This window comes from Canis lupus, chromosome 9, assembly GCF_003254725.2.
Source record: "Canis lupus dingo isolate Sandy chromosome 9, ASM325472v2, whole genome shotgun sequence".
NCBI classification, from domain to species: domain Eukaryota; kingdom Metazoa; phylum Chordata; class Mammalia; order Carnivora; family Canidae; genus Canis; species Canis lupus.
Window position 1 is genome coordinate 6,212,414 of NC_064251.1, and position 20,361 is coordinate 6,232,774.

Sequence of the window (20,361 nt, forward strand, 5' to 3'; positions counted from 1 at the left end):
GACACCCTCCCAGGGGTCGAAGTTCCTCGTTCCCGATCCCTCCCCGCAGGGGGCTCCGCGGCGAAGGCGGGCTCCGGGAGCAAGCGCAGTCCTCCAGCGCCCCCTGCTGGAGCGCGGCCCCCCGACCCCGCGCGGCCGAGGCTCCTGGAGCCAGGCCTTCGGGTGCTGGTCGCTGTCTGGGCGCAGTCCTCCTCCCCGTCCCGGGCCTGCTGTCCTAGGATCCAGACTGCCCGCAGACACCGCTGCCCAGTCCTTGGCCCCTTCCTTCGACGGGTGGAGACATCGGGAGCCGGAGAGCCGGGGCTCCAGTGAGGACAGACCTCAGCCCGTCCCCAGGCTGGGCCTCATGGGACGGGGCGCTGGGGTGACCGCTTTTGGGGCGAGGGCAGGGTGTCGCGTGGGTCGCCCCGGGGCGCTCGGGAGAAGGGTGTTTAGGACCCAGGGGCAGCCCGGGGGCGGCTCCCTTGGCGGCGGGAGATCCTACCCCCCCCTCCCTCCCGGGGTGCGCGGCTCAGATGTCCGCGGAGGCTCTGGCGCTCCGCAACCTCCGTGTGCGGCAGCGGGGGCTGGCGGCCTCGGGCCCTGCTCGGCCCCCTCCTCCAGCCCCATGCCTCAGCCCTAACCCCGCCGCCCTCCCCCGCGGGGGGCCTTTCCCCGTGCCCCCTGCCCACCCCGTCCGAGTCAGGCGCCATGAACGACCAGTACCACCGGGCGGCCCGGGACGGCTACCTGGAGCTCCTCAAAGAGGCCACCAGGAAGGAGCTGAACGCCCCCGACGAGGACGGCATGACTCCCACCCTCTGGGCTGCCTACCACGGCAACCTGGAGTCGCTGCGGCTCATCGTGAGCCGGGGGTGAGTACCCGCCCTGTCCCTGCCCGAGCCCCCCAGTCGAAGGGGAAGAGAGTCTTCAGGCCCCTCCAGTCCCCTGAGACACACTCCCCAAGACTCCAAGTTATCTTCCGCCTCCCTCCTCTGAGCGCCTGTCTTCTCTACCCCAACTAAGGTGGGACCCCGGAGCCTGGCAGCTGTGGGAGGGCCGCACAACCCGAGGCTTGTGACACTTGTGACCTGGATGAGGGGCTAGGAGGGGAGGGACTGGGATTTGGGGTCCATGATTGTGGGAGGGGCTGCAGAGTGAGGGGGAGGTGGGATCGGTCTCCTGGGTGGGTGTCACCAGGAAGCAATAGTGGGGATGGAAGAGAAGGGGGAGAAGTGGTGCAAAGTGAAGCTCCTTAGGGCCCTCTCCCAGCCCGGGGCCAGAGGGCTCTCCCAGCCAGTGCTGCACCTCCCTGTTCAGCTCTCTCCTGGCTCATTCTTGGGATTTATGGGCACCGGCTCCAGCACCAAATGTCAGTGGGTGCAGCCACCTCATTAACTCCCTCTCTGCCCCTCCCCCATAATGGGCTCCCTCTCCTGCCCTTAGGAGTTGTCTGGGAGGAGGAGTGGGCATAGAGTCCATGCGTCAGGGCCAGGGAAGGGGTGTGAAGGTAGCAATGGAGGAATTCAGGATCCAGGCCCACTGATGTAGGTTCTTGGGGCTGAATGACACTGTGGACAGCTTCCCCAGCCTCCACAGTTTCCTACAGAGAGGTCACCTGGTTGAACTGGACACCTGGGCAGCCTGGACAGGGAAAAGGAGTGGAAAGCATGCCCCCAGGAGGACATGCCCCAGGAGGGTTCATATGAACGTCTTAGGCCCTGGGAAATCACAGTGGACGGCAAGGGGCCCAGCTGGCCCTGGTGCCAAATGCTGGCTTAAGCCCTGAACATGTGGTGGTGGGGAACCCCCTTGTCCTCCCTCTGAGGCTCTCCTCAGGCCTGCGGCAGGTGGGAGCAGGCCCTAAGACCAGGGTGCTGAGCCATGTTCCAAGAAGCCAAGACTGGCCCTTCCCGCACCGAGATCACACAGCGGTCCTGCCATCCTGCCTCCCATCAGAGAGGTCCACGGAAAAGGGTGGCTTCCCAGTGCACCAAACCCCCCAACTCCTACAGAGAGCAAGGCTTGATGTTGAAAGGGGGGTGGGCCAGATGCCAAGCAGCTCCTCGCCACATTGTCCTGCAGGACTTGGCGACCAGTAGGGGAAATGAGGAGGGGGTTGTGGGGAAAGCTGTTGAGACAAGGGAATGATTCTTCCTCCAGCCCTGCGGGGTGGCCTCAGGGCCTCATTAGTGTGAGGCAGAGGTGCTGAGCCAGGCCCCTGTGGGAGGGGAGAGCTTGGAGGAGCTGCCGGGCTCCCAAGGGGCACAATCGGGTGTGGAGGGTGTGGGAAGATGCTGGGTGGGTCCCCTCGGCAGGCACAAGCCAGCCTGCCTGTAAGGCTCCCAATGACAGGGCAGCCCCAGGAAGGGAGGGTTCTTGGGCCCAGGTTGCACACTTGCCTCCTCCTCCGCTTTGGTGCTGGCTGCCCCCACACTCCCCTCCCAGCCCAGGCCAAGACCCGACACCTGCTCTCACACGCAGCCTTGCCAGGCCTGGCCCCGCTCCCTGCAGACATGGCCGTGCCCGCTGACACACTGGCACGCACCCTCACACACCTTCCCCCCGGAGCTCAGGCTCAGCACCCACCAGTCTCCTGTGTCCTTTTTTAAGGTCACCCCTGCACCCTCAGCCACACTCACCACCGCGCCTGCCTAGAGACCCAGACACGGCCCTGGCCCACCACCTCTCTGGGCCAGCTCCCCGCTGGGCTCCATGAATAATTCACTCCTTTCTCTCTGGGCATCAAATATTTATCCCCTGAGATTCCCAGCCATCAGTTCTCTTGGGGAAGGCCCCGCCCCGGCCCCGCCTTTCCTGCTGCCCCACCCCCTGCGGGCCTGGGGCCATTTCTGCTCCACCCCCACCCCACCCCCACCCCCATCTCCACCTCCACCCCCACCTCCACCTCCACCTCCACCCCCACCTCCATTTCCACCTCCACCTCCACCCCCACCTCCACCTCCACCTCCACCTCCACCTCCATTTCCACCTCCACCTCCACCCCCACCTCCACCTCCACCCCCACCCCCACCTCCACCTCCACCCCCACCCCCCACCCCCACCTCCACCTCCACCCCCACCCCCACCCCCACCTCCACCTCCACCTCCACCCCTTCTCCCCCGGCTCTCCCTAGGTAGGTCTGGCATCTCCAGGAGTCAGAGGAGACATCTCGGGGCCTTCGGGTCCTGCCGGTGCGCCCCCGGGGGTCGCCCAACCGGGCCTGGAGCTCCCCGCGTCTGCAGCCAGGGCCGACGGCCGTGGGTTCATCACCCCTCCTTGCGTGTCCTCCCTGCAGGGGTGACCCAGACAAGTGTGACATCTGGGGCAACACGCCCCTGCACCTGGCAGCTTCCAACGGCCACCTGCACTGCCTGTCCTTCCTGGTGTCCTTCGGGGCCAACATCTGGTGCCTGGACAACGACTACCACACGCCGCTGGACATGGCCGCGATGAAGGGCCACATGGAGTGCGTGCGCTACCTGGACTCCATCGCCGCCAAGCAGAGCAGCCTCAACCCCAAGCTGGTGGGCAAGCTGAAGGACAAGGCCTTCCGCGAGGCCGAGCGGCGCATCCGCGAGTGCGCCAAGATGCAGCGCAAGCACCACGAGCGCATGGAGCGGCGCTACCGCCGCGAGCGGGCCGAGCGCTCCGACGCGCTCAGCTTCTCCAGCCTCACGTCCAGCACCCTGAGCCGCCGGCTGCAGCACCTGGCGCTGGGCAGCCAGCTGCCCTACTCGCAGGCCACGCTGCACGGCACGGCCAGGGGCAAGGGCAAGATCCAGCGGAAGCTGGAGCGGCGCAAGCAGGGCGGCGAGGGCACCTTCAAGATCTCCGAGGACGGCCGCAAGAGCGTGCGCTCGCTCTCGGGCCTGCAGCTGGGCAGCGACGTGATGTTCGTGCGCCAGGGCACCTACGCCAACCCCAAGGAGTGGGGCCGCTCCCCGCTCCGGGACATGTTCCTCTCGGATGAGGACAGCGTCTCCCGTGCCACGCTGGCGGCCGAGCCTGCCCACTCGGAGGTCAGCACCGACTCAGGCCACGACTCCCTGTTTACCCGCCCGGGCCTGGGCACCATGGTGTTCCGCAGGAACTACCTGAGCAGCGGGCTGCACGGGCTGGGCCGCGAGGACGCCGAGGGCGCCCCGCGAGGCCGGCTGCAGAGCTCCCCCAGCCTGGACGACGACAGCCTGGGCAGTGCCAACAGCCTGCAGGACCGCAGCTGCGGGGAGGAGCTGCCCTGGGACGAGCTGGACTTGGGCCTGGATGAGGACCTGGAGCCCGAGACCAGCCCCCTGGAGACCTTCCTGGCCTCCCTGCACATGGAGGACTTCACCTCCCTCTTACGGCAGGAGAAGATCGACCTGGAGGCCCTGATGCTGTGCTCCGACCTTGACCTCCGCAGCATCAGCGTCCCCCTGGGGCCCCGCAAGAAGATTCTGGGGGCCGTGAGGAGGAGGAGGCAGGCGCTGGAGCGCCCACCAGCCCTGGAGGACACGGAGTTGTGAGTGCCCTGAGCCTTGGGTGGATGGGAAGATGGGGGCCTTAGGGCCTTAGGGGGCCCCAGGGGAAGATCTGCCTTTTCAGGAGTGTGTGTGTGTGTGTGTGTGTGGGGTGTAATATCGTATTTAGTAAAACTTAGTCCCCACCAATTACAAGAGGCCTCACTTAATTTGTTCATCCCCAACTCTGAAAAAGAGGCTGCCAATTTAAGGAGGACAAGAGGCCTTCTTATCACAGCAAATGTAAAATGTAAAATGTAAAACACCTCCGTTTAGATCTCAAAATGCCCCCAAATGAGTGTGAATGCGATACAGTAGTCAGAGTAATCACAGCCAGGACGTTTTGGGCCCTCCCACCTACTGGGTGCCAGAGATGCCCCTGCACATGTCCTCTTACTGAGTCCCTCCCAGCTCCCATGTGCAGGGACTGTATCATCCCCATTTTCCAGGAGAGCAATTGGAGCCTCAGAAGTTTGCAGTAGCTCATCCTAAGGTCCTGCTGCTGCTTGGTGCAGAGCTTGGGCTTGATCCCCGGTCTGTGTGGCTCTAGAGCCTGGTGACTCCCATGGGAGGAGAGTTGTCAGGTTCAAAAGCTGTCAGGGGAGCTCAAGTCTGCTAACACTGGTGGCCTGGCCCTGGGCGGACCCCTTTCTCATGGCATCCCACAAGCCCAGCACATGACGTTGCCTCCTTTTGGTGTCAGTGGCTTTTACCCTGCATGGCTGGGCAGGAGTGGGTGTGAGGAAGCAGTCTGGTTTACAGTTCATTGGATGGGGATGGCCAGTGTCCCCATCCCTGACCATTAGCCTGTCAGGAGAGGGTTAGTTGTCCAAATGGTTCATCTTGTCTTAAAATGATGTCTTGAAGGCCCTTACCTGAAGTCCGTTTCTGTGTCTTTCTCTACAGATAACAGAGGGCTCCTCTCTCCAAACCAAAATGAATTGCATGTTGCCACAACCCACCGTGGGACCATGAGGTCCTCACAGTTGCCAGCCCTGAAGCCCCCCGGCCCCTCCCCAGGAGCAAAGACCATGTGGATCATCTTTGAAAGCCTGTCCACACTCCACATGCAGGTGTAGCCTGGAGGTACCAGCAAGGGGTCCTGAAGCCCTTGAGCCACACCCATCCGAATGCCCCTAAAGGACATGTGGATTCTTGGGACACCAGCCCCAGAGGAAGGGCAGGGAACCCCTGGGGCCCCAGGGAATAGATGACATGCCCATTAGAGCTGAATGGGAGTGTGGGGGGTGGGCATGGCCTGTTCCAAGGGCCATTGTCTCTCCCCACACTCTCCTCCAAGCATCCTGTTGTTGTGCTCAGGCTGGAGACTTGCTCATATCCTACATATTTGTGAAGGGAAGAGTTTGGGCTGCCTCCCCTCCCCCCATACACCTTAGAGAGGAGGTTCCTAGCTAGACTCTTCAGCCAAATGCTCTGACTGTAGGTAGTCCCCACCCCCATCCCAAGCACAGCCAGCCCCCATCCCCGTGTCCTTCCCCTACTGGACATGCTGGGGAGTTGGGGTGCCAGGCCGGGGTGAGGGGGCGGTGAATGGCCCCCTTACCAGTTCACCTTGTGGCAGGGCCCAGCCTGACTCTGCTCTCCTCACTCTGCCCTCGTCCACCCTGCCTCCACCCTGGTCCCTCCATGGACCCCAGAGGGTCAGGGCAATAGATGTAAGGTGCTAGAGCAATGAGCTGCAGTATTAGGGCCCTTGGCCTGGTGGGCGTGCTCTGGGGTAGAGAAAAGGCAGCTGCCAACTGCCTCAGTGGCTGCCAGCCCAGAGACAGGCGGAGACTGGGCATGGCTGGGTGTCTAGCCTCTTCTGGGCCAGTCCTGTGATATGGACAGTGGAAGAGCCTGAGGATGTCGATTATCTAAGCTCCCCGGGTCTCTGTGCATGTTTGTGTGTTGAGGGCTGCTGGATGGATTTGCCTCCGGGTCTGGAGGCAGAGGGGCAGCTGCATGGTTCTGCGTGGGTAGTTGGTCATTGAGAGCTCAGCATGTGTCCCTGCTCTGTGATGACACCAGTGAGACCAGGAGAAAGGCCAGCCCCAGGTGGTCCTCAGACATGTGTCCTCAGTTTTCCAGTTGGACTGAGGTCACAGATGTGGGGGAGAGACTCAGGGGCCCCCTTACATGTGTGGGCACACACACCCTCCTCCTCTGTCAGCAATGAGCCTCCATCCCTGACCCTCAGCTTGGGAAACAGCTCCCATGGGAGCACTGCCACAGCCCCCACCTCTTTCCTGGACCCCCTTGGCCGGGTCAGGAGACAAGAAAACCCCCAGAGAATGCCACAGGCCTCCATCTGGCGTGTCTGTGTGTGCGTCCAGAGCGGGGGCCACAGTGGAGGTGGTTTCTGTTTCCACACTGCAGGCTTGGCTGCCTGCCACTGCCACCCTGAGCCCACCCCAGTCCTTTTCCCTGTTCTCTGGGCCTGGGCCTGGGGCCACCCCCAAGTGCCGACTCGACTCTCTCAGAGCCCAGGTGCTGCCCTTTCTCTTCTGTTCTCTGTCTGTGTCCTGCCTCAGCCTCCTCCCCATTCTCCCAGTGCCGGAGTGGGGCAGGCTCTGGGATTCCCACTGCTGTACGAAGTACACCTCCCACAGGCTCATTATAACTTTTGTAGAAAATGTTCTGTATCACAGTCGCGCCTGCGTCTCATCCTTTAATCACTTGAGGGTGGAAGAGGGAGAAGGTCTTTCTGTACCTAAAAGGACTTGGTCCTCGTGGCCCCCCTGGAGGGGGTCACGGGACGGATGGGTGAGCATTCCGTCCTTGTGTATCCCTGCATAGCCTTCCCTCATCCCTGGGCCTTCATCCTGCTCTCTCTGGGCCCAGAATTTGGAGCTGATGGAGAGAGAATGTCCAAAAGAACCGGGGAAGGAGAGCCAGAAGCTGAGTGAGGAGGATGGTCCAGGCCCCAGCCCTGTCCCCAGATCCTGCAGCTGCTGAGGGCACGAGGACACTTTCTCCCTTCCCAGCAGGGCCCGCCTGGCCTTCTCCAGATGGGCAGACGCTGTACCTAAGGAGGCTGCCACCCACCTCCCAGGCCCCATAAGCCCTCATCTCAAGGCCTCCTGCCCACCCTGGGAGGCCATAAATGTGGTCCCCATTTCCCTCACCAGCCTGGGCAGCTCTTGGGGCAGCCCTGTTTAGAACCCCCTTCCTCCCCAGGGGGTAAGGCTTCCCCTTGAGCTGGAAGACAGTGGCCTCTGTTTGCTCAGTCAAGTCCCGAAAGGGCCCCCTGAGTCATTTTATTTCATTCCCTAAGGATTCTGGGTCAAGTGCTTCTGCCAAAGGGAGTGCAAGGCAGCTCCCTCCCTCCAGCATCCAACAGAAAGGTCCAGAGGATATCCCAGGGGGAAGGTTGCTTAGCAACCATCTGGGGTTCTAGGTCGTCTCCCTCCACTTTACAGATGGGAAAACTGAGGCCTACCGACGGGAGGCTCCAGACCCAGAACACCAGCCTCCTGACTGCAGGTGCACTCTCCTCCCCACCAGGCTGCTAAGGGGGCCAGCCGGGATTCTCTCCTCCGATGTTCCGCAGGCCATCCACCCTGTGATGCCTACCGGCCATCCTGGTCACTGCACCTACCTCAAGAGACACCCGCCAGTCCTGGCGCTGCGGTTCCAGGGGAAGGACATGGGGGTGACGACCCAATCACAGGACAGCGGATAGGAGCTTCAGTGGGTGGCGTAGAGGCAGAGCCTAATGGGAAGCCCTGGGGGCTGGGGTCTCCATGGGTCAGTGTGGCCGGAGGGTGGAAGCCTGGAGCCGGGTGGCAGGTGCAGCTGCAGGAAGTCTGAGGGGATTTTAAACACAGTGAAGGGAAGAATTTTACATGGTAGGGATTGCCTTCTCGACCTATTCCCCTCAAAATTTAGATCCAGGTGTGGGCAGTTCTAAAAGTTTGGAGCAATCGGTGGCTCTTAGCCTTTAGGGATTAGAATCTGGTAACGATATAGATGATTCTCCTGGGAAAATGCACTCCCCACACCACACACTCTCAAATGCAGTTCTGCTCATAATTCCAGGCAGCTCCTGGAGCTCCGAGGGGTCCAGGGACCCTGTGTTAAGAAGCCTCAGTGAGACTGCTCGGAAGTTACATCATAAATGAGATTACTAATTTGGTGGACATGGGGCGGGGGGGTGTCAAATGACTCCAGGAATGAAGCCAAAGGAAGCCAGGAAGGGCCTCCAGGTATGTGGGGCAACCTCATTTTACAGATGAGCTAATTGAGGCCCCGGGGGCAAGGGGCTGGCCGAAGATAACAGAGCAGCCAAACGGGCAAAGTGGCACTCGGTCTCCTGGTGCCTTCTGTGGTGGCAGCTCCCTCCTGTCCCTGTGTTAGACGAGTCCTGGACAGCGTGACAGCCCTATGCTCCCAGCGCCTGCCTGTGTCACCTTCTCTGAGATGAGCCTGGGTTGTACAGGAGGTGGCGGGACTCAGGACACAGCCAGATCGGGGCAGCAAAACTGGCGCTGGCCCTTTCCAGCTGTGCGGCCTTGAGTCAGTTACCCAGCCTCTCTGAGTCTGTTTCCTCAAGTAAAACAGGTGGTTATTATTCCTTATAACAACAGCGTAGATCGTCAGGAGGTGACATGATCATGGGAGGATGATGCATGATTAGGCACTTAGCACACTGCCTTAGCACACATTAGTGATGATCATGGTCATTGGTGGCCTTAAGCCCATGAAGCACTCACCCCATCTGTGACCCCGCCCACCCAGTAGGTGAATCCTAGGCCTTTCCGGGGAGCAGTTCTGCTTTTCTGACCCAACTGCTTTTTTGACTCCCGTATGCCACCTCGCCAATCCCATTAGATATTGGAGACAGCACGGCCTCCTCATCCCACCAGCTGGGGTCGGGAGGGTTATGAGGCAGGGAAGGAATGGTCAGCGGGCCAAGGATGGGCCTCTATCTGGTGGGAGGACCCCCTGGGGAATCCTTTCCTGGAGGATCCAGGGCATCTTTTCTGGAGGGGGAATCGTAAGCCCACTGACCTGGCCCCATTATATTACTATCTGAACATTAGAGTTCATCCAAAACTTCCTCCTAATCCTACAAGATATGTAGGTGAGGAGTTTTAGTCCTATTCCATAGGCGAAGAGATTAACCATCAGAGAGGTTTTGTGACATTCCTCAGGTCCCAGTTAATTAAGGAAAGCTCAGGCTCCCTGACCTGGGTCCTTTCAGCCACCTTGTCCCCAGAGGTAAGCTTTCATATTTTTACTATTAATGTTGAGAGCTTATAAGGTGTCTGCACTTTATATACATTTAATTCTCCCACTAAAGCCACAACCTGTAAAGTAAGGACTGTATCATGATGATCATCCCCATTTCACTGGTGGGAAAGCAGAGGGTCAGAGCAGTGTTATGAGTTGCCCAAGGTCACAGAGCTTTCAGGTGGACAAACCAAGCCTCAGAGACGAATTCCCGTGGTATTGAAGCCTGCATGCCTAACCATGGCGTATCGGCTGCCCAAGCACTTGTACCCTTTGGTGGGGGTTGTCTTTGGTCTTGGGTCCCCTTGACCTGGGGTTGCCTGGTCCTGGGCAGATGTCTGACTCAGCCCGGCTTTGGGGGGGGGGGCATGCTGGCAACTTCGGTGACCCAAGCACCTGGGCTGACCCACCTGCCTGGAGGAGCTGGGCTGAGAGAGGGCAGGTTGGTTTGTGAAGCCCCAGGGCAAGATACTGGGGGGCTGTTTGGGAGGGCAAAAGCCGGCCGAGATGGGGGAGCAAGCCCACAGAAGCATTTCATTGTGACTGGAGAGTGTGCCTATCTCCCCGTCTCGGTCTCTGCCCCGTCTGTCTGTAATGCTGGGGCTCCTGCTCAGTCTCCCCGCTCCTCTTTCTGATGCCTCATCTCTCTAGACCTCAGACTCCTTTGCCATTGGTCACATCATAAGAAGTATGTATTTAGTAACTGCCCCCAGTTCCAGACTCCCCAAGGCTCCCGAGTCCCTTGGGGGTTCCTGGGTGATAGAAGCGTCTTCTGTTCAAACGAGGCGACTCTGGGTGGGCTCCTGGACAGCTTCAATGTGGGGACTGGTCACCACGGCTAGCACCTTGGAGCTTTCAGTGCCCCGCATCCTTTGGGGAGGGGAGGGAGGCTGCAGATTGGGCCAATGATCGATCATGCCTTCACAATGAAGCCTCCATGAGCACCCCTCCTCTACAGGGTGCAGAGAGCTTCTGAGTTGATGATACATCCATGTTCTGAGAAGGCGGTGTCCCCCGACTCCACGGGGACAGAAGCTCCTGCACCCAGGACCCTTCTGGACCTGGTGTATCTCCTCATCTGGCTGCTCATCATAATACACTTTACAATAAAGCAGTAAATATAAGTAAAGTCCTTTTCTCAGCTCTGCGAGCTGTTCCAGCAAACTATCGAGGCTGAGGCAGTGGGTTCTGGGAACCCCCCAATTTTTAGCCAGGTTGGACAGACATGCAGGTAGCCTGGGGATCGGGGAGGTCAGAAGTGAGCTTGTGTTTGTGGGACCGAGCCCAGGGACCTGTGGGGTCTGACACGAGCCCCATCGTCAGCTTCAGAACTGAATAAAGTTCCAGGATGGCTCGTGTCCAGAGTTGGAGAATTGGCTGTGGGTGTGGGGGAACCCCCACCTGGTGTCGGCAGTGGTGTGAGGAGAGGAAGAGCTTTCCGTCAGCATCTTTCTCTCGATGTGTCTTCCCATGAGACAGGCTCCCTGTCCCTCTCCCTACCTCAGTCCGCTGGTCCTGTCTTGGGTGAACCGGATCCCTGTAGCCCCTCCTCTGGTCACCCCACACCGAGGGGATTGCGGTGCAGGCCCGCAGGCCCCCAGCAGGCATGCGGCACCACTCTCTGACCCAGGTCTCACCTCCCAACCATAGTCCGAGAGTCATAGCAATACTTGGGGTGCCCAAAGCGTTTCCAGGGTGTTACTCGCATGGTCTTGGGCGCCGTTGTTATTCCTGGTTTTCAAATGAGGAAACCAAGGCACAGAGATGTTTGTAAAACGTACCCAAGCTCACGCTGCTGGAGGTGGTAGGGCTAGGGCTCAAACCCAGACAGGCTGGCTCCCAGCGGTGCCATGTCTCGTCATGATGGTGAGCATTTATTGAGCACCTGCTGTATGTCAGCACTTTACATCTGTGGTTTCTGAGGATTCACACGACTCATTTAATAATTATGGGGGGTCAGTTAATCCATTTGACAGAGGAGAACACCACGACCCGAGAACACTAGGTTGTTGCTTGGGTCATACAGCCTGTGAGAGCACACACAGGGCCTGACTCCTTGTTAGTCTGACTCTGCACAGCTGCACCGGCCCAGCTGCTCCTGGGTTTCTATAGCTGAATGACTAAGTCTGATGGAGTCTGAGGCAGGGAAACTTCTGGCAAGTCCATTCAGAACCACCAATTTGGTCTTTAGAGAAAGACCCTTGGGGCACACCAGTGTGGTGAGACCTGGAAATCCTTTAAAGCTGTAAATCCCAGTTTTACCCTCTCTCACTCTGCCTTCTTTATTCCATGGGCTCAGGGGGTCTGCATGGGCCAACATTCTGTGGGACCCTCTCCCTGCTCTGGATATATACCTTTCTGGGGAGTTGATCCTGAACAGTAGTGGGGGGAGGGGCTTTCTCTGGGAGGAGAGGGGGCCTGACCCTCACCATCTCTGACCCTGGAGGCTCCCCCTTCCCCACAGTCATAGCTCACAGCACCCTCATAGCACCGTCTTTTCAAGTGGGAAGGGCAGGAAGGCATTCTTTACTAGCCCCATTTTACAGATGGGGGGGACTGAGGCTCAGGGCAGATGACCTGCTAGGAAGTGCCTAAACCGAGGTGAGTTTGCACGCCGCTCGCTGCCAGCTGCCTTCTCAGAGCAGAAGTCTTGGACTTGCGCATACGGGGCACAGCAAACCCGTGTGAACCATCTCACTGCCCTGCCTCACAGGTAAGGAAACCAGGACTCAGGTAGGTTAGGTCATTTCTCCAAGCCGCAGAGTGCACAAGTGTCAAGGCCATGGGATTCAAACCCCCAAACTCTGGCTCCTTATATTCCATTCACTGAGCCACCTCCCCAGGTTCTCACTTGACACAAGGGTGGCTCAGGGGCTCCCCACATCAGAACAGGGGCTCAGCTGGCAGGACTTGGGGAGTGGGATGCGGGACAGGTGGGACTTGCTGCATCCACCCCCTTCCATTCCTGTCCACCGCCCTCCTGCTCAGCCTCTAGATCTGCTGCTGACTGCTCTCGGCTGTGTGTGCATATGCACCTGCGGGTGTGTGTAATGTGGGTGACAACACTGACATGGATCTGTGCAAGCATGGGGTGAGTGTATTGGACCCAGAGCTCTCCTGGAAGGTTGTGTTTGTTTGTGAGCTGAGCATGCTTGTGTGTCTCTGTGGTCTTGCTCGCTGATCTTTGCTTCAGGGCCTCCAGGTTTCCCAGAAGAAGGGTGTGTGCACATGTGTGTGCATACACACTCACAGAGGGTTCCATGATTTTGTCTACAGTCTATTTTTAGACTCCTTCTCCTATCTATTATTTTTAGGGCCCAGCTCCTTTAGACTGGAAGGTTGAAGCTCCAGCCACCCACACCAGCTCTCCTCACCCCACCCCTTGCCCTGAATTGAGGGTTCCCACAAAGCTTTCTTCAAACTCTTTCTGGGTGACTGGTTTGTTGGGTGTCAGAACCTCAAGGAGGGGAGGCAGTAGGGGAAGAAGGACCAGTGGTCCAGAAGGAAGGGGATCGAGCGAGTGCAAATCCACCTTTTGGGTCAGCCAGGTTACAGAGGGACCTGGGTGGACGGCTTCCCCTGGGCCAGAGTGTCCAGTTGGGCCACACAGCTCCACCACCTGCTGGGAAGACTAGTTTGTCTTTCCAAGTTCCGGTTTCCTTCTGTGAGTGGAGATAATTAAACCCCACATAGTAGGCCAGTTGGGATGATAAACTATGTTAGGTGCTTAGCTCAGGTCTTGACACCCCGTAGGTGGATGACCAAGCCCAGGGGCCTGGTAGACAGGAGTCTGGGGGTGGGGAGGGCTCAGGGGGCAGCAGTCAGGCCTGGGCATCCCTGAACTAGAGGTGGGAACCCACCTGTTGGGCTGTCCTAAACTCCCCTTTCCAGGGTCCCCACACCTCCCGCACAGTGTGGTCAGTATTGCAGAGCAGAAGTGGGGTGAGGCATCGGGCCCCTGAACACCAGCCCTCCTCTGCAAACACACGCGCCTGCACACACACGTGTGCATACATGGAAAACAAGGCGAAGAGAATGAAACAGAGGGAGTGAGCATGGTTGGGCCCTTTGTCTCGCTGGAAATAGAAACTATTTATTAGCATCATTATTGATACCAATATATGTTAGATTTAAATCATACTAATATGCACCATAACGATAATGCTATAAGTACAGTAGCCCAAGGAATTGCTTAGTGATGAGCCCTGCCCTGTGGTGGTCCACTGATATTCATGGTACAGAAATGATCTTATTACTCTCTCCAGCAACCCAGTAAGCTGGGTAGTGTCACCCTTATCCACTCCAAGTCACTTTGTCAGAAACCTGAGGCTCAGAGAGGTCAAGCAACTCCCCTAAGGTCACACAGCAAGAATGAGACCATGGTGTGTCTGAGTCCAGAGCCCCACTCTAGACGCTGTTCTCGGTTGTCTCCACACTGTGCAAGAATCGTGGCCCTCACTCCCTTTCCAGCCCTGGCACTGGCCCCACCAGGTTAATCTACACCCCAGAGTCACTCACACACACTGGACTGTGGTGCTGAACAGACGCAGTGGGAGGGACCGAGTGACCCTTGGAAAGCCCTTGGTCAGGAGTCTGGGTTGCTAACAGCTCCAGCCTTGGATTTTCAAGGACCTAGATTGCCCTGTAATTTGGACAGGTGGCCTGGGCCACCTATCCTCGGTGTCCTTTCCTGCCAGGTGGGGACAGGCTGACAGCCTCAGAGCCTCAGCAGCATCTCTACCAGCTCAAGGCCGGCCCCCTTTCCCTTACCTGTTTCAGTCCCTGACCTGCCCCTCTGGGCCATCACCAACCTGGCTTCGTCCCTGCAGAGCAGCTGGCAGCCTAGAAGGCGGGGTGCACACGGCAGGCAGCTGTGGTGGGCCAGGGCTAGGGTCCTTGGAGGCGAGGCCGACGCTGAGGTGGCCTGTCGATGTGGTCCTGCCCTGCTGGAGCCAGGGGAGCTTGGGATGCCAGTCCCACTCTCAGTTGATCAAGATCTGAGCCATGGCCAGGCCACTTCTCCCCCAGAGCGCTCGGCCCCACCCCGGTGAATAATGCCGCTTGCCTTCTGGAGCCAGACCTCACTGGGCTTTGATGATTTGGGGGAGGGGGGTCGCATGAATGGGTGGGAGGCAAGGAAGGCTTACAGACTTGGCCACCCAGGCGTGGAGCCTAGAAATGGTTACACTGCTGGCAGGAGGTGTCTTTCTAATCCATCCCACGTCCCCCAGCTCCCAGTACCCGCCTTCCAGGTCTCCTAACCTATCCCTGACTCTCATGATTCCCTTCCAGGGCCTGGGGCTGGGGCAAGGTTCCTCCCCACCCCACTCCAACCACAATGATAATTAACCCCAATGAACCCCAGCAAATAAAGATGTGGATTGCAGAAGGGAGGAATCATAGCTGCCCCAGGGTGGGGAACTCCATAGGTCCTAGGGAGGCCAAGCCCAGCATCATCTAACACCATCCCTTCACACACACACCCCATTTTTGCCTGAGTAGGTTCACAGGCGTCCCATCCGTTGGGGCCTGGGAGGAGGGCTCACCTGTCTCAAGTTTGGACCAGTGTCTTCTTCATCATCTAATTAAAAAAAAAAAAAAAAAAAAAAAACTTTTATCTCTTCCTTCTATTCTCCTGAGCCTGTTTTCTTAATCTTTCCATTCATCCAATCTATTCATTTATTCAACCAATGTTTACTGAGCACCTACTACGTCCCACACAAAGTGTATGGCCCCAGGGAATGGGTGTTGTCCGAAGAACAGGAAGGACCCGTGTCCCCGCCAAGCCCCATCCCCTTCTCTTCAGGCAGCCTGTTTTGACTCACACTGGCCTGTCCATCAGCTGGTAAACAAGGCGCTGTGCTGGGCAGGATGGGTGCGTGAGTGTGTTGGGTGGCAGGGGGGAAGTTACGGAGGAAGCTCAGGGAAACATAGGAAGATGTGCATGGGGTCTGTGCCCTCAGGACACCTACTGTTTATATGAGCCCCTCTCCCTGGGCACGGGAAGGCTGTGAGCCCAAGCCTGCCTGTGGTGAGGTTGGGGCTGCATGTCCCGATTCTGGCCAGTGGGATGCGGATGGAAGTGACACGTACCACTTCCAGATCTGGAACTCAAAGTGTCTTTTCATGTTTTCTCTTCCACCCCCACCCACCCCAGACATCGTTATGGCCCGTATTGGAGGCAGAGGCATCACCGGATAGAAGCCTGAACCCCCGAGTCACCACTCAGAGCAAGGCCAGCGGACCCATATTGGACTGTGATGTGAACAAGAAATAAATCTGTGTTGTATTTACCGCTGAGATGCTTGGGGCTGTTTGTTACAGCAGCTGGTGCCACTTATCTTGACTCATGCAGGCGGATGACACAGACCCGGGAACATGCTGAATCCTACGATCACTGGCAGGCAGTGTGTGACAAGCGGTGTCTAACGCTAGCTGGCAGATGATGAGGTCAGGGCAAGGAACAGACACCAGAGTGGGAGTGCCTGGCAAACAGTAGGTGCTCAATAAAATTGGTGCCATGTGTGAAATACACGGGAACATGGGAGCTTTGTAGGGGTGGCTGAAGTCACCAGCACCCTGGAGGATGGGTGGGGTTTAGATGGGGTGCGGGAGTAGAAACAATCACCCTGGGAATGAAGGCAGACGTAGGAAGGAACAACAGCTTCCCAGAGGTCAAGGAGCAGCTACTCTGGCCCCAAGCAGACGAATAGTCAGAGGTGGAACTAGAGCTTGGAGGTGCTAAAAGGCCATGCTGAGCAATTGAGACCTCAGGCTGTGGGCCATTGCTCTCCAAAGTGGGGTGCACACAACTGTTGGGGTACACAAAGAAAATGTTAAAATGCCCATTGATCTTTACCTCACTTTTTCAAATGCCTGTGTTTTGCATCCATGAAGATACTAAGCTCAGAGAGGTTGAGTAACTCACCCAAAGCCACACAGTTACTAAGCAAGTCCAACTCCAAAGCTGTCGCTCTTCACATATGCTGAGTCTTATGCAGAAGGGCGAGGGTTTGGGTGGGGGCAGAGGCAGGTCTAGGAGAGGCCGGCTGGGAGGAGAAGACAGGCCCCAGCCCTGGCTGCAGCCTTGGCAGCAGGACAGCGGCCCACTGTGGGCAGAGGTCAAGGAACCTGCCCAGGCCTGCTCTCTGGGCCCCGGGGCCCTGTCATGAGAAGCCACGCAGGGAGCCTCAAAGGTGCAGACCTGGCTGGCCAGTCACAGTTCTTTCTCACTCCCGTGATTAGGATCCTGGAAGCAGGGAGAGGCGGGATGTGGGGCCGAGAGGTCAGGATGGGCTGATAGGGAGGAAGGAATGGGGAAAGAGTCTGGGAGATCAGGTGCTTCTCCCACCCTACAAGCTCAGCTGCCATCGCCCATGGCCAAGGGAATGGAGGTGCCACCCCAACTTGCTGTCCCCACACTTCACTGTTGCTCCACTTATGGGTGACGTCTGCCTTCCAATTCTCACCTCTAAAAAAAAACCAAAACAAAAACAAAAAAACACTTTACCAATCAGAAAAATAAAGTGTTTTAATTAAGATGGAATATACATACAGAAAAATTCACACATAATAGCAATATAGCATGATGGACTTTTATAAAGGGTTACCAACACCCAGATCAAGAAACAAAACATTCACCAGCCCCCCAAACCCTTATGTGTCCCCTTCTGGTTACTACCCCCATCGTAACAGCCATCCTAAGCCTGTTTTTGAATTTTATATGAATGGATCTTTTTTTCTCTTTTCTTTTCTTTTCTTTTCTTTTCTTTTCTTTTCTTTTCTTTTCTTTTCTTTTCTTTTCTTTTCTTTTCTTTTCTTTCTTGGAATTTATTTATTCATGAGAGACACAGAGAGAGAGAGGATCATGCCCTGAGCTGAAGGCAGATGCTCAACCACGGAGCTCCCCAGGTGCCCTTAATATGAATGGAACCAAGTGGAGTCTGTGCTCTGTTGCATCTGGTTTAGGTTATTCAACATTAGTTTCGGGCTGTATAATACACCCCGGCATGCACATTCCACATTTCATTTATCATTGTAGCATTGGGGGATATTTGAGTTGTCCCCAGGGTTTGCCTATTTTGAGTACACTGGCTATGGCTCTTTCTTTGCATTTCTGTTGAGTGTATGCCTCGGGCATGCCCGTGTTCAGCTCTAATCAGGCTCTTTCCATTTAAAAAGAGAATCTGGGGCACCTGGGTGGCTCAGTGGCTGAGCGTCTGCCTTTGGCTCAGGTTGTGATCCCGGGTCCTGGAATCAAGTCCTGCATCAGGCTTCCTACAGGGAATCTGCTTCTCCCTCTGCCTGTGTCTCTGCTTCTCTCTGTGTGTCTCTCATGAATAAATAAATAAAATCTTTTTTTAAAAAATGAAAAAAAAAAGAGAGCATCTGCTTCCTATCTTGTTTTCACTTTAGTCAACTCTACTGAGGTATAATTAACCATAATAAAACGCACCCGCTATGAGTGTGCAGGTCGATGACTTTAGACCAACATACACACCTGTGTGAACATGACCACAGGAAGATACGGAACATCTCTATTCTTCCAGACAGTTTCCTTGGGTCCCTTTGCAATTACTGTCCCCCACTCACTCCTCCCTGGGCAACTACTGATTTGATTTCTATCGCTGTATATTAGTTCTACTATCCTTAACCTTCCTATAAATGGAATCATACAGTAGGTTCTGGTCTGTGTATGGCTTCTTTCCCTCAGCATTCGGTCTGCAGGGCTGCGTCAGCTTATCCACACTGTTTGTCCATCCGCACTGTTGCCTACACCAGCTGCTCTTTTATATTATGGGTGTTGTTTGGAGGTACCCGTGTGTCCGCCCATTCTCCCGTTGATGGACATTCGCGCTATTTCCAATGTGGCTATGATGAACAACGCTGCTTTGATCATCGAGATACACATTTTTTAAAAAAGTTTTATTTATTTATTCATGAGACACACACAGAAAGAGGCAGAGAAAAAAAAAAAAGAGAGAGAGGCAGAGACACAGGCAGAGAGAGAAGCAGGCCCCATGCAGGGGGCCCGATGTGGGACTTGATCCTGGGACTTCAGGATCACACCCTGGGTCAAAGGCAGATGCTCAACCACTGAGCCACCCAGGCATTCCTGAGATATACATTTTTATGGGGACACATGTTTTTATTTCTGTTGGTTGAAGATCTGGGAGCTGCCTTGGTGGGTCATAGGATAAGTGTATATTTAACCTTAACAGGAAACTGCCAAACTGTTTTCCAGAGGGGTTGTATCGCCTTGTACCCTTGTCAGCCCAAATGAGAGGTCAGTTGCTCCACACCCTCTCGCCAACGTTTAGTGGTGCCTGGCGATTGGCATTTAGGAAATAGCAGGTCCGAAGGGCTAGCTCATATAGGGGATTTTAATCTGCATTTCCCTAAAGACTGATGATGTGGAGCATCTTTTCATGGGCCCACAGGCCATCTGTACATTTCCTTCGGTGAACCGTTTATCTCAGTCTTCCAGATTTTGACTTACCCCTCTTCCATCCTACAACACCCCTCCCTTGCCATCTACATCGTCAGTACCCTCCTGTTTTAGGATGCTGAAACAGTCTCCAAATTAGTCTCTTGCACTCCAGTGGGCTACTCCGCTATGCCTGTGACCCTTCCTGAACACATTATGCGAGTCACTCCCTTGCTCTAGAGGCTGCTATGGCTCCCTGGGCCTTCAGGAGCAAGCCCCCCTTTCTGTCTGCCATTCTCTGTACCCCAGCACCTGGCTCCGCCCCTAACAATCTCCTAATCCTCTCCATGTCTTGAAGACCCAGAATGCCTTGTCCTCTTCCTTCTCAGCCAGGTTTAAATCTGCCTCTCTCCAGGGAGACTGCCAGCCAGCCTGCCCCACCCATGGAAGTTCCTGGCTCCTGGAGCTCTTCTAATGCACATTTTGCCTCTGCTCCTGTTTGACACTTAGCATTTGCTTCCTTTTTTTTTTTTTTTTTTTAAGAAATTATTTATTCATGAAAGAGAGAGAGAGAGAGGCAGAGACAGAGAGAGAAGCCAGCTTCCTGCAAGGAGCCTGATGCGGGACTTGATCCTGGACCCTGGGATCACAACTCCAGCAGAAGGCAGGTGCTCAACCACTGAGCCACCCAGGCATCCTTTCAGCATTTGTTTCATAACAGCGTCACTTAGATATCCAGGGGGAAGTGAGGGGATTCTTGGTACTTTCTTCCTACCTTGGTAGGAAGTTTCCTAGTTTATATGATAAAAGCCATGGAATTCCACCTTTATATAATTATATTATCATATTGCATATTAATATCAAATATGCTTTTTAAAATTGTACATGTCTGGGATCCCTGGGTGGCTCAGCAGTTAAGTGCCCGCCTTCGGCCCAGGGCGTGATCCTGGAGACCCAGGATCGAATCCCACATCGGGCTCCTTGCATGGAGCCTACTTCTCCCTCTGCTTCTGTCTCTCCCTGTGTCTCTCATGAATAAATAAATAAAATCTTTTAAAAAAATAAATAATTAAAAAATAAAAATTGTACATGTCCCCTCCCTGAAAATTCTAGTATATCTGGGGGGAGGACACCTCCCCCTTCTCAGTCTTAAGAATCTGATATAAACAAAAGATAATTGAATTTGGAGGAGACACCCTGGATTTGAGTTCTAGTTC

At 56.1% G+C, this 20,361-nt stretch overlaps 2 protein-coding genes across 6 annotated transcripts in view; both read left to right on the top strand.

Annotated features, from left to right (window-relative positions):
• Positions 1-16,091, top strand: USH1G (USH1 protein network component sans). Of its 5 annotated transcripts, XR_004818915.2 has the most exons (5): positions 1-854; positions 3,279-4,484; positions 5,389-5,568; positions 7,905-8,137; positions 8,524-16,091. XR_004818915.2 is itself a non-coding variant. In XM_025467928.3 (3 exons), the coding sequence occupies exons 1-3, from the start codon at positions 691-693 to the stop codon at positions 5,390-5,392; spliced, it is 1,374 nt and encodes a 457-aa protein (XP_025323713.1). In that variant the 5' UTR covers positions 1-690; the 3' UTR covers positions 5,393-7,132. The 5 variants fall into 5 exon arrangements, 2 of the variants coding, with proteins under 2 accessions (XP_025323713.1, XP_025323714.1); XR_003144493.3 differs by having other exon boundaries at positions 7,905-16,091; XR_004818916.2 differs by having other exon boundaries at positions 7,990-16,091.
• Positions 9,958-20,361, top strand: part of FADS6 (fatty acid desaturase 6) — a 26,163-nt gene continuing 15,759 nt past the window's right edge. Inside the window, exon 1 of the mRNA XM_025467927.3 lies at positions 9,958-9,983. Coding sequence (XP_025323712.2) covers positions 9,958-9,983 — 26 coding nt within the window. The remainder of the gene's footprint in view (positions 9,984-20,361) is intronic.

What these genes read in the sequence shown, in the direction of transcription:
- USH1G (XM_025467928.3), top strand. Translation starts at nt 691, where the DNA reads ATGAACGACCAGTACCACCGGGCGGCCCGGGACGGCTACCTGGAGCTC. An exon ending in CGGCTCATCGTGAGCCGGGG is followed by an intron (nt 855 to 3,278) that starts GTGAGTACCCGC and finishes TCCTCCCTGCAG; the next exon opens with GGGTGACCCAGACAAGTGTG.